The sequence below is a fragment of the Caretta caretta genome, chromosome 3 (genome assembly GCF_965140235.1).
Source record: "Caretta caretta isolate rCarCar2 chromosome 3, rCarCar1.hap1, whole genome shotgun sequence".
Classification (NCBI taxonomy): Eukaryota; Metazoa; Chordata; order Testudines; family Cheloniidae; genus Caretta; species Caretta caretta.
The window spans coordinates 128,386,681-128,399,327 of NC_134208.1; the positions used below are offsets into that span (position 1 = coordinate 128,386,681).

A 12,647-nucleotide genomic window follows, 5' to 3' on the forward strand; every position below is an offset into this window, starting at 1 on the left:
ATCTGATTTAATTTATCCAAAATGCAGGAATAAAAAGTAAAAACCAAAATTTGTGGGCCACTCAGCAACTCGCAATGCTATCCCCAGGTATTGCAACATATGAGAAACAATTGTCCATTTTTATACTGCAAAAATCAGTTAGGTCTGGGTCTTATTTGTCTCAAGGGGGGATTATTTACGTAATGGAATCAAGCAGAATGCACAGTGGCAAGTGTGTGCCAGATTAGTCAGACAGGTGGATTAAACAAAGATTATGTACTCTGCATGGGTTTGGAATGTTCCACTGCCAAGATGAAGAAAACAATTAAACAGACCACCTTTGATACGGTAGCAGAGAACAAAGTAAAAAAGAACCAGGATTTTAAGTTGAATGCTCCAATTTATCAGACTGTGGGGGGCAGTTATCCCATAAACAAATACAGTGTTGTAAGCTAGTTTTTAAAATATTCTTTATAGGTCCCACAGAATCCTCTGGTCTGTTCTAGTCTTGCTGTTGAAATCCCTTAATGCATCAGTCTGTGATGTCACAGCTGTGGAATAGCATATTGGTGCTTGGGTGATTTCTATGTGTTCTTAACCTATATTTTTCAGTTCCTTATAGTAATTTATTACTTATAATATCATGTACCTGGAAATATAAAATATTAATGTTCTGAATTAGGCCACAGTCTTGCATTGTAATCTGTGTGGGCGCAGCCACTGATTTCAGTGGAGCTGTGTGTGAATGTAGCAGTTCCACCCACGTGGATCAAAATGCAGGACTTGGACCTTATGTAACAGTGACATTTACAAGGATGTCAAGAGGTGGTGAGCTATTAACTCATGGGAAATGTTTTCAAGTGTAACACTTACATAAATGTTAATAATGGTAAATAGTAAAGATATACGGCGAGGCCCAGCATTAGCACAGAAAATATTCTCGTAGGATAAATTTGGGTTTGAAGGACTCAAAATGACTGACCAAATGCACACAAATTCTAAAGTATTTTTTAAAATAAATGCAAATGGAAAAGGTAGGAGGAACTTTCCTGCTGTAAATTTGTTTGACCCAAACAAAATGGAACTTAGCATGATACAAAAGGTATGTGGTCGGATACCCTTATCCCTCTTAAGTAAATGAGGTAGGGGTGGGAAAGAGTATGAACGAAATAGCAAACTACATTGTCAGTATCATAAACTTAAACAACCAGGCCAGGTTCACAGATCATCATGGAAGGGATTCTACCTGGAGATTTGTCCATCTGGTAAAACAAAATAAAATTGGTGGACCAGTTACACAATATCATAGAGAAATATTCAGAATTACTGTCATGAGATTTATTAGAGCATAAGCTTTCATGAGATACAGCTCACTTCATCGAATGCATGCAGTGGAAAATATAGTGGGGAGATTTTATATACACAGAGAACATGAAACAATGGGTGTTAACATACAGACTGTAACAAGAGTGATCAGGAAAGGTGAGCTATCACTAGCAGGAGAGTGGGGGTGGGGGGGGGACCTTTTGTGGTGATAATCAAGGTGGGCCATTTCCAGCACTTTACAAGAACAGTAGGAGGGGAAATAAACAAGGGAAATAGTTTTACTTTGTGTAATGAGAAAAGGAGGACGTGTGGCACCTTAGAGACTAACAAATTTATTTGAGCATAAGCTTTCATGAGCTACAGCTCACTTCATCGGATGCAGATCCACTCCCAGTCTTTATTCAAGCCTAAGTTAATTGTATCCAGTTTGCAAATTAATTCCAATTCAGCAGTCTCTCGTTGGAGTCTGTTTTTGAAGTTTTTTTGTTGAAGAATTGCCACTTTTAGGTCTGTAATCGAGTGACCAAAGAGATTGAAGTATTGTCCGACTGGTTTTTGAATGTTATAATTCTTGACGTCTGATTTCTGTCCGTTTATTCTTTTACATAGAGACTGTCCAGTTTGGCCAATGTACATGGCAGAGGGACATTGCTGGCACATGATGGCATATATCACATTGGTAGATGCGCAGGTGAACGAGCCTCTGAAAGTGTGGCTGATGTGATTAGGCCCTATGATGGTGTCCCCTGAATAGATATGTGGACACAGTTGGCAATGGGCTTGATTATCACTACAAAAGGTCGGCCCGGCCCGGCCCGGCCCCCCGCTCTCCTGCTGGTAATAGCTCATCTTTCCTGATCACTCTTGTTACAGTCTGTATGGTAACACCCATTGTTTCATGTTCTCTGTGTATATAAAATCTCCCGACTATATTTTCCACTGTATGCATCCGATGAAGTGAGCTGTAGCTCATGAAAGCTTATGCTCTAATAAATTTGTTAGTCTCTAAGGTGCCACAAGTCCTCCTTTTCTTTTTGCAAATACAGACTAACACGGCTGCTACTCTGAAACCTGTCATGAGATGTACACTTCATCCCTTACTACGCATAATCCCAAATATATATATACAGTACCAGGGAAATCATATGTTACCTGTTTAACTTCATAAAATAGAGGCTCAAGCTGAAATGCTTGATAGGTAGATACCCATAGAAATGTTAAAAAGCATTCCAAGTATGTCAATTGCCAGAGTCTGGTGGGTATAGAGTGAACTCAGACAGTTGTAAAATAACTGAGTAGCCCCTTATTAGATTTATTTAATCTCAGTCTGAAAACTAGACACTGCCATCTTTGCTGTGTGAAGTGTGAATAATAGTAATTCCCAAACCAGGAACAGACCCATTGTTCTGTCCTTATTACCATAGTTCCCCAGTTAACATAGATGTTATCATTTTAGCAAAAAATATTGGCAGACTGACTGACAGGGGTCCTCCTGAGACTCATATATCAATCCAGCCGTTTTTGAGATGGGTGGCAAGTTTCTGAAAATTTAAGAAGACTCTTTTAACTTAATCCATCATATAGATACTGTCTGAAAAAGGCCATATTAGTGTCTGTGGACCCTGAATAGTCTTCAAAAGATGGAAGAACTAGTATTGTCAGTGCTTAGCAAGTTAGCAGTTATTAGGGTTGCCAAGTGTCCGGTTTTTGACCGGAACGCCCCGTCAAAAAGGAATCCTGGCGGCTCCAGTCAGCACCGCTGACTGGGCCGTTAAAAGTCCGGTCGGCGGTGCTGCAGGTCTAAGGCAGGCTAGTACCTACCTATCCTGGCACTGCGCTGTGCCCCAGAAGCAGGCAGCAGGTCTGGCTCCGAGATGGGGGGGGGGGGGCCGCACGGGGCTCCGCACGCTGTCCCCGCCCTGACCACTGGCCCTGCGGTCTCATTGGCTGGGAACTGCAGCCAGTGGGAGCTGGGGGGGTGGTGCCTGTGGCCGAGAGCAGCGCACAGAGCCTCCTGGCCCCTCCCAACCCACCGCCTAGGAGCTGGACCTCCTGGCCGCTTCCAGGGCGCAGTGCCAGGACAGGTAGGGACTAGCTTGCCTTAGACCCGCAGCATCCCTGACCTGGAGCCACCCGAGGTAAGCCCACGCCCCTACCCCAGCCCTGAGCCCCCCCCCCCCCAAAACCCAGAGCCCCCCTCCTGTACCCCAACCCCTCAGCCCCACCCCAGAACCGGCACCCCTCGCACCCTGCCCCAGACCAGAGCCCCGTCTCACACCCTGATCCCCTCATCCTGCACCCCCTCCTGCACCCCAATCTCCTGCCTCAACCCGCAGCCCCATCCCGCACTCTGAATTCTGCAGCCCCACCCCCCAGCCAGGACCCGCCTCCTGCACCCCAAACCCTTAATCCCCAGAGTCTATATCCCCTCCCAACCCCCTGCGTCAACCCGCAGCCCCCTCCCACATTCCCAATCCCTCAGCCCCACCCTGGAGCCCCCTCCTGCACCCCAAACCCTTCACCCCAGCCCAGAGCCCACACCAGCCAGAGCCCGAGCCCCCTCCCGCACTCTGAACCCCTCATTTCTGGCCTCACCTTGGAGTCTGCACCCCCAGTTAGAGTCCTCATCCCATGCCGCACCCCAATCCCCTCCCCCAGCCCAGTGAAAGTGAGTGAGGGTGGGGGAGAGCGAGCCACTGAGGGAGGGGGATGTAGTGAGCGGGGGATGGGGCCTCAGGGAATGGGGCAGGGCCTCAGGGAAGGGGCAGGGCTAGGGTGTTCAGTTTTGTGTGATTAGAAAGTTAGCACCCCTAGCAGTTATGAAGGAGCAAATCTAAAGCCTGTACCTGATCAAATGAATAACTGGGGGAAGAATTATTCCACCACCCCTAATAAACTATAGATAGGTTTTATGGAAGCTACAGTGCCCCAGTCTATGAATTAGCCTCCATGTCTCCTTACACAGGCTCCTCCTTCCTGTGGTGGGGAAGATGGAAGGCTATGTGGAGCAGCTCATCCCCTAGGCCGCCCAAGTCCTGCCTCCTTCCCCGGGAGCTGAGCTCTGCACCGTGCAGGAGATGTGCATTCTCTGCATGGTCCCCGGAATCCTGCATTTGCCCACTTTTGCATAGCCCAGCCTCACCAGCTCTGCTGCCTGGGATGTCCCCTGCACCTCGGGGGAAGGGAAGGGGCTGGATTTGGGCCCAAATGAATGTTCTTCCCTGACTTTTCTGTGCCTTCAAAATGTTCTTTCTGAAATGAAGAACAAAACAAAAAACCTGCTACTTTAAAAGTTTGTATCAAATCACCCTCAATTTTTGTGGGGAGATTAAAAACCAAGCCAAACCTCTGCATAGTATAAAAATGCACTATCCTAAAGAGCAGTATTACAGACAGATAGAGCATCTGACAACTTATAGATAGCATCTGGTTAAGACTAAAACAGTGTGCAACAAAACCAGTTACTCAGGCTGGTGCTAATCATTTAGAAAAGATAACTAATGTTTGTCCTCTTATGCAACCTTTCTTGCAAGACAACTGGAACAACATTGAAAGGACTAGTGATGTGAAGCATATTGTATCATGGCTCTCTAACCTACAAGGTAGGGGAACCATTTCCATTGGGTTTGATTGGCCTCATTTTTAAAATTTGGACCCAGTATGGGAAGAGAAGATGGAAAATTATGACATTAACATGATGTTTGCAAACCATCACTTGTGTTCGTTCTGCTTGTACAGTATACCCTTTTCCCCACTCTGTGTCTGTCTTGTCTGCTTAGATAGTAACCTTCCGGGGCAGTCTCTTACTCTGTGTTTGTACAGTGCCTAGCACAGTGGAGTCATGATGTCAGTATGAGTTCCTAGGCACTACCATAATATGAATAATAAATAATAATAAGTAACTTCTAGAGTGGCTCACTGGGGAAACAAGCAGGAATCCCAGGAGAACACAAATAATGGTAACAAATGGCTAGGTACATAAACAAATAGTTCCACACAAGAAAGGTTTAATTGCCTGTTAGAAAATGGGCTTTGTGGCGCTTACATTAAAAGGGTCCATCTCTGGTGCATATAAAACCTCACAAAACATGAGCGGCATAATGGTTTATTCTTTTTATGGGAGTGAGTGTTGGGAAAGCATGTATGAAAATACAGCTGTCAGGTGCAAGAACTTGAGGTAGGGGGTTGTGCAGTGCTTGGATAAACATAGCTTGTTGTCGACCTTTATTTGTCTTCTGCAGATCCCAAGGAATCATCTGTCTTTTCGAAAAACCATTGTGACAAACCAGTGACCATTGTGACGAGCTAATGATTGATTTCTGTTTTCACAATTACTTTCACAACAAAAAGGGCTAGAATTTTTTTTTTTTTAAACTAAAGCACAGATTAAGTGGAGCAGAGCTTGTAATATTCACCAGGCCTCTCGCAGAAGCTCACTGCACAAAGATCACCTCCAATAACTAAAACCATTTACTCTTCAGCTTGCTAAAAAAATAGTCCTAAGTGCTAGTTCTTCAAGAGAGTTAGTGTATAAAACAATCAAGAGATTTTTACATCATGCTTTAGCTATGAGGGGCTTCACTTGGAAAATCTTACGTGAGGGAGCTGTGCCAAGTGGTCAAGTTCAGGTCTGTAATGGAAAATGTCTTGCAGCCTAGCAGGGGTCACTGTTACAATTCCATAATACAATTCCTCCTCTGTTGGTTCTCCAAGAAAATTCAAGAATTGAGTGTTGCTGTGTATATTTTAAAAATATATATATTACTGTCTTATGTGGCCAAAGAGAGAAGTTTCTGTTTAGGCTTCCAGGGTAACACTGAACATTTTAACCCCCCCTATCATTTAGGTTTAACCCAACATTAACCCACAAATGATTGCTCAGACTAAGCCATTGTTACTAGATTTACTGAATGCAAGAAAGGGACCATTCTCCATATAGCTCTTGGGTCTTGCCTTGCCCCTCCAGCTGACAGTTTCATGTATCCCTGGTAATTTGCACACTGGAGAGTACCTCAAGGCTGACGGGTGAGGCTTACAGATTAGGAATGGCAAAAATAATATCTGGGGAAACTCCAGTATAAGACAAAGGTTGTTTAAAGTTTTCAGATTTTTAGCTTCTAGCCGGGAGTGTAAGTCACATGCTTGCCATGTTGAGATCTTAAAATTCAATATTAACTTATTCATAAAAAGGTGAATACTGCCTGGTGGCCTTATTGCTAGTCCAACTCTACAGCCACATTCGAGGGATACCGTACTTCTGCGTCACTGGACAGCTCGCTAATGTTGTGGACTTCGATTTCTTGCTGGGGTTCCTGGGAGGTTGCTTTCTCTGACAGTTTACAGGTTTTTCTCATCTGCCACATGGACCTTTCAGTGTGAATGTAATTAGGTGGAAACAAAATCATCTGTGAGGTTGGAGAGCTTTTACTCTGCTCTATACGTCCCTCTTCAGTTTGTGTGAGGAGGACTTTCATGGGATTTCAAAAGATTAAGCTTTCTATGAAATCTTAGAAATGAAGTGTACTCTGGCATTTTATAGGGAACATTTTCAGCTCTGTTTACAAGGGTTTAGCAGCACACTAAATGAGTTGCATGTCTAACTTTCTGCTTACTGTATTGAAAATTTATGCTCAACTGAAAAAGCAGAGACATGAAGTAATGACTCTTCTGCCTTCATTATATGTATAAACTCCATTTCCCAGGACAATCGGACTCCTGTTCCATCACATGTGAAGTATTTTCTCAAAATACTTCATATAATTAAAACTTGCGTAAGATTTGTACTCTCCTATCTATTCGCCACTCCATGGGTATCCAAGAGCAAGTTAAAGCCTGTCTGTTCATGCTAGAACACTCCCCCATTTCCACCTTAACTCCTTAATAAACCACCCACGGTTGGAGCTGCCTCAGCGCTTTTCCTCTGCATAGGAGGGGAGTACATGCCACTATTGATGCCTAATGAATCTGCAGTAGAAGTGATTAGAATGGTAAAGATCACCACCCATTTGCTCAGTGGAAGAAAAAGCCTGTCATCACTGCAGCGTGTCTGATGTCTACCAGCTTAAACAGCTGGAGTCCCAAAATGGCCTCTGTACATTGATCTCTCACGTAGTGACAAATAGCACTGGCCTAACTGAACTGGCAGATGTGAATGATCTTTGAATGCCTTGTACGTCTAATAATTTAACATTTTCAAGGTTATGTATTTGTGCCCATAGTAACTGTGCTCCTAGTTCACTTAGGTGCTATTGAAAATCCTATTTGTATATCCCAAGAGTTTACGTTTTTAAAATGGCTTTCTTCTTCCAGCATTCCAGACAAAAGCTTTTGATCTCAAGCAGTCTTTACAGGAAGTTAACGAGCGATACCAGCAAGAAAAACAAAAGAGAAAAATACTTCACAACAGTTTAATTGTGAGTATCTATAATGAGAGAACCATTGAGACCTCCTGCAATTATATGCCTAACTTCCCAGACATCATAGCTAATGAATATGCTCCTACTTGATGTATCTGACCCTTTGTCGATGTACCATATGCTTCTTTACAGAGGCACATCTGCTTTTTGCAGCAAGTCATACCATATTGTTCCTAATCAGAAATGTCTTTTAAATACAGTACTTGTGCCCTTTGCTCTAAAAAGGAGAATCCTTGGAGCATAACTTAATCTCCCAGTTCTCCTCCCTTGCAAACTCTTATGCATGTTCTTAAAAAGTTAAACATGTGAGTATTTGCAGGACCAGGGCCTACATGCATGTCCTCTTGTAATGGTTTGTACTAATTACATTTTTGTATTATAATCCCAGGAACTGAGGGGAAATATCAGAGTGCACTGCAGGATCCGTCCCTTATTGCCTTTTGATACTGCTTTTGGACATTCAGTCTCACAAGATTGGTAGCTTACTTTTGAAATATTATTCTTTTAGTTGATGCATAAAACAAGTACAGAGAGAACAGTGCCGGGGGGGTGTGTGTGCGGGGATGTGTGTGAAAATAAATATTTTCTCGGTTTTTTGGGAGGACTGCAATCTTACTATAAAATATATATTGTAAAGGTACTGTCAATATTGGCTTCCTTCTCCTATCAAATTGATAATGTGACATTAGAGAAGGAAATCTCACACTTTTCTGTTGCTCAATAAAATATCCATGTGTTGTCTTGTGATACTGTGGGCCAGACTCACACCTATTTATGTTGGCAGTAATTCCATTTACTTCCCTGGAGTAGAGTCATCTTCTTACACTACTGGGGAATTTGGTCCTATAACTCCAGCTCATTATGCAATCACTTGTAATTGCCAGTGTATTTTGGGGTGGAAGAGGAAAGGCAGGATTAGGTTTGAGTAAGTAAGAAGCAGGAAATTGCTTAGATGGCTAAAGGAAAAGAAGGGAGGAATTAAAATAGCAAGCAAGACATAGAAAAAAGAGCTATGTGTGTGGCTAAACACCAACCACACTATGATCTTCCGAGATCAAGAAATGACTGTCCTTAGAAACCACAATTTAAAACCTTTAATTTGGGAGGAAGGGTGAGAGAGAGAATGAGCCCTAAGGTATAAAGGTGATCCCGAAAGCCCAGCGTGTAAGAGGTCACAGAAAGAACCTGGGTCCACTGCCTATTTCATGGCTGATCTGCAATAGGGGCTATAAAAGCACAGGGGAAGCAGCCAGGATGGTTGCTCAGATGAGTTTGTGTCCTCTCCTCCTCCCCTTATTGAAAGCTGCAAAGACCTCTGTTGTTTGTTAGTAGGTGCAAAGTTGCTTGTTTTGAATTTTCCTGTTAATAAAACTAGTCATTTGGGAAGTCATTTGGGTTTACCGGTAGTTTGGAGCTTTATTTTACCTTCTCTGCTTGTTGTATCTACCTGTTAGCTTAGAATATATTTGAAAAGCCTATTTATTTTTGCCAACTCTGTTCAAAATATGGTCATTTTAAGTATTAAAAAAAAAAACTTATTCAGGAAATTTCCAGGAGCCTGATGAGGAAATTTTGTATAATGTATGCTTTTTGTACCTGTAAGGGACCTGATCACTGTTTGTGTACCCTCTGAAATATTAATACATTTAGCTGCAGAATTACACTGCAGAACAAAATAGATAATGCCACACAAATGATCACTAAGCCTAACTTGTCTTAATGTGCTGGAACAGTGTTCAAACAATGTATGAAAACTAAGGGTCCAATCCTGCAAACACTTACAAGCATGAGTAAATTTACACACATCAGTAGTCCCAGTCAGTTTTGGACTAGCAATATATGTAAAATCATTTGTCAACAAGTGTTTGGAGGATCAGATCAAATACTTTAAAAGAAAGTGTTTAGTTGAATTTACTAATGTCGAATCTGCTAAGCAAACTCTTACCAAACAGCTCTTGTTTTTATATTGCCATTAGAGTTTCTGCATCATTAAAATGGTTTGCATATAGTTTTATTCTTAATTTGTTTATTGTAAATTTGCTTGTTTAAATAAACTCATTTACTTTGATTAATTGCAATGTAATACTATATTTGTTAATAAAAAAGTATGTAGTTACTTTATGGTTATGATATTTCTACAAAAGTAGTGAAAATTCCAAGAGATTCCTTTTCCAGATTTCATTCTTGACGTTGTTTAGATAATTACATAGTTCACAGACATTCTGAGAGTTCACATTTTTCTGAGATGAATGAACAAATTATTTTGTTTCTCTCTCCCCCAACCCCAATAGGCACAGAAAGCTTTCAGAAAAAGTGGCACATGCTACTGATGATGTGAGTATATTTAATAATGAAAGTATATTCAGAATCAGGAACAAATTTAATGATAATAGAAAAGAGACAAAAGAAGTGGAAATGTCTAATGCACTTCTGAATGAGAAGGAGGCAGTCCATTGTTTTTCTACCTGCTGTTTCTTCACATGCAAAATAATTTGGTTTGAGTAATGAGCAGTGAAAACAAAATGTAAATTGTTGTAGTATTCCATTTCTAGTGACTAGTTCTGTGTCCTGCTAGCCAGGAGACCCACGTTGAGGAACAATTTCAAAGTTATATATAGATTTCATACAGTCTACCAACCTAACAAATGACTGTTTCACTACTGATCAATATGGATCATCCATCAGGAAGCATCCCACTCCTGTGGCTTTGTGGGTAGAGCCTGAATAGAGTTTCACCACTTTTTCCCCTCCAATTTGATCTGTGAGCATTTTTTATCCCAAAGCATTTTAGCCCAACATGATTTATCAGCACAGCACAAAACAGTGAGCTTTATTCTGCTCTCAGTTACACTGAAGTACAACTGGAACTCCATTGCAACTAATTCTTCTCTCATTTATCCTGATCGCATGCCAATGTAACTCCATTGACTTTGTTGAATTACGTTTGACTTACGGTGGTGTAAGTGAAATCAGAAGAAGGGTCAGTGGTGTTATTCCCGCTTTACACGGGTGTAGCTGAGAGTAGAATATGGTCCATTGTTTTTGTTTGGGTCCCAAATAAACAGAAGATCCTGATCATTGTTAAGACATCGGCAGATGAGTTATGGACATATTTATATAGCTGTTTAGGGTCCCAGAAGACACTTCCTTCCAGTTAAGACCCATGTTAACGTATCCTGGAACTGACATTGTCCCTTTAATAGCGTATTCATATGCTGGTTTCTTTAGTGTAAAAGTAAAAGTGATCTAGGCAGATATTTATGGAACAGTGGAACAGACAGAGTGAGCAGCAGAACTCCACAGCTCCTCTAGAGAAACTAGGATGTGTGCTCTATTGTGCAGTATGTTCTCAGACATGTTGTTAAGAATACCACAGGTGTCACACTGCTACATATAACATTCATTAACCAAAGGTCAGTCATGTTCTCTACCAGCAGTGCACTCCCATAACAGGCTGGAAGTGTTTACCTGAAACAATTCACCCTGCTAACAGATGTTGATCCTTCTGGGAAAAGCATCATCATAGGTTTTCTGAATCAGTGACTAGCTCATTAGCAGGGGTCTCATCGAATCATAGAAGATTAGGGTTGGAAGAGACCTCAGGCAATCATCTAGTCCAACCCCCTGCGCAAAGCCGGATCAACCCCAACTAAATCATTCCAGCCAGGGCTTTGTCAAGCCGGGCCTTAAAAACCTCTAAGGATGGAGATTCCATCGCCTCCCTAGGTAACCCATTCCAGTGCTTCACCACCCTCCTAGTGAAATAGTTTTTCCTAATATCCAACCTAGACCTCCCCCACTGCAACTTGAGACCATTGCTCCTTGTTCTGTCATCTGCTGCTCTATCCTGGCTTTTGATGAACTTTATGGTGCTGATGGTCTGAGGTCTGGGTTCATCTGGTGCAGCCATGGAGGGGATCAGGCCTTGTCTATGTTTGTAATATTCAGACTGCTCCAGATTTCCTGCTGTCCTGTCGAGCTGCTTGTGCTCATTGTAACTATTTTTTAAAATGTCAGACCCTTTTCATTTTTATTATTACAACATAGCTTGTGGATCAGGATGGAAATATGATATCCAAAGAGTTAGCACAATCACCTACAAAATATTATATTCAAGCATGTTAAAGGGGCCTGTCTTAAATCCATGAGAGTAAGGAGAATGGGTATCGATGACATTCCAGTATTAATTGATGCCCTTACCAAGAAATAAAATTTAAAAGTTGTGAGCTGAGGATGGAGTGTTAATTCAAGTTTTAGCCTTAATTTTCTAAGCTGCTATAGTTTTCAATCAGATGCTCTGTGTTATGTATATGGTATATAAGTGTGGAGCCAAATTTCCTTTTGTTAGGGTAGTGCTTAGAATGCAACTGAAAAGTTTCCAAAGTATCACATGCATTTAAATCTTCCTAACTATGGCTGTACTAGATGGTCCCCAGTGGCCTAGAATGGACTCTTAGATTAACACAATTAGGAAGCTAATGATATATATGAAGAATTGGCTAGAAAGAATAAATGTTAGGAAATAAATAGTTCCAAGAACATAATTGTGTAGATAGTACTGTTGCTGCCATGACTTTCAGATTGTACTGTAGAATGCAATGCCCATTTATGAGCTATCAGGTTTTAATGTGTCAAGAAAACCTATGTAGATAATTGGTGGATTATATACAGGCTAATTTATAACCATTTACTTATATCAAGGCCTAGGTTTTAGTTTATATAGTGGATCACTGACTTTCTAAACTCCAATGGGCCAAACTGTTCTTATACTTAAAAATCCTTATGAAAGATCACAGGAACAGGATTATATGCAAGGGCCCAGTTTTAAAATGAAATTTCTGAGAAGCTGTGCTTTGTCTTCCTAAAGGACTTTGTCAGCTTGAATTTTTTTTTATTTTAAAATTTACTCATTTTAAACACTCCAGT

At 41.5% G+C, this 12,647-nt stretch overlaps 1 protein-coding gene across 4 annotated transcripts in view; it reads left to right on the forward strand.

Moving 5' to 3' along the window:
* KIF25 (kinesin family member 25) overlaps nt 1–12,647 on the forward strand; it is a 76,002-nt gene that overhangs the window by 21,208 nt on the left and 42,147 nt on the right. For 3 of the 4 annotated variants that reach the window (XM_048843981.2, XM_048843982.2, XM_075126869.1), the window contains 3 exons: nt 7,615–7,718; nt 8,110–8,198; nt 10,013–10,055. In XM_048843981.2, coding sequence (XP_048699938.1) covers nt 7,615–7,718; nt 8,110–8,198; nt 10,013–10,055 — 236 coding nt within the window. The remainder of the gene's footprint in view (nt 1–7,614; nt 7,719–8,109; nt 8,199–10,012; nt 10,056–12,647) is intronic. The other variant, XM_048843983.2, reaches the window with a different exon arrangement.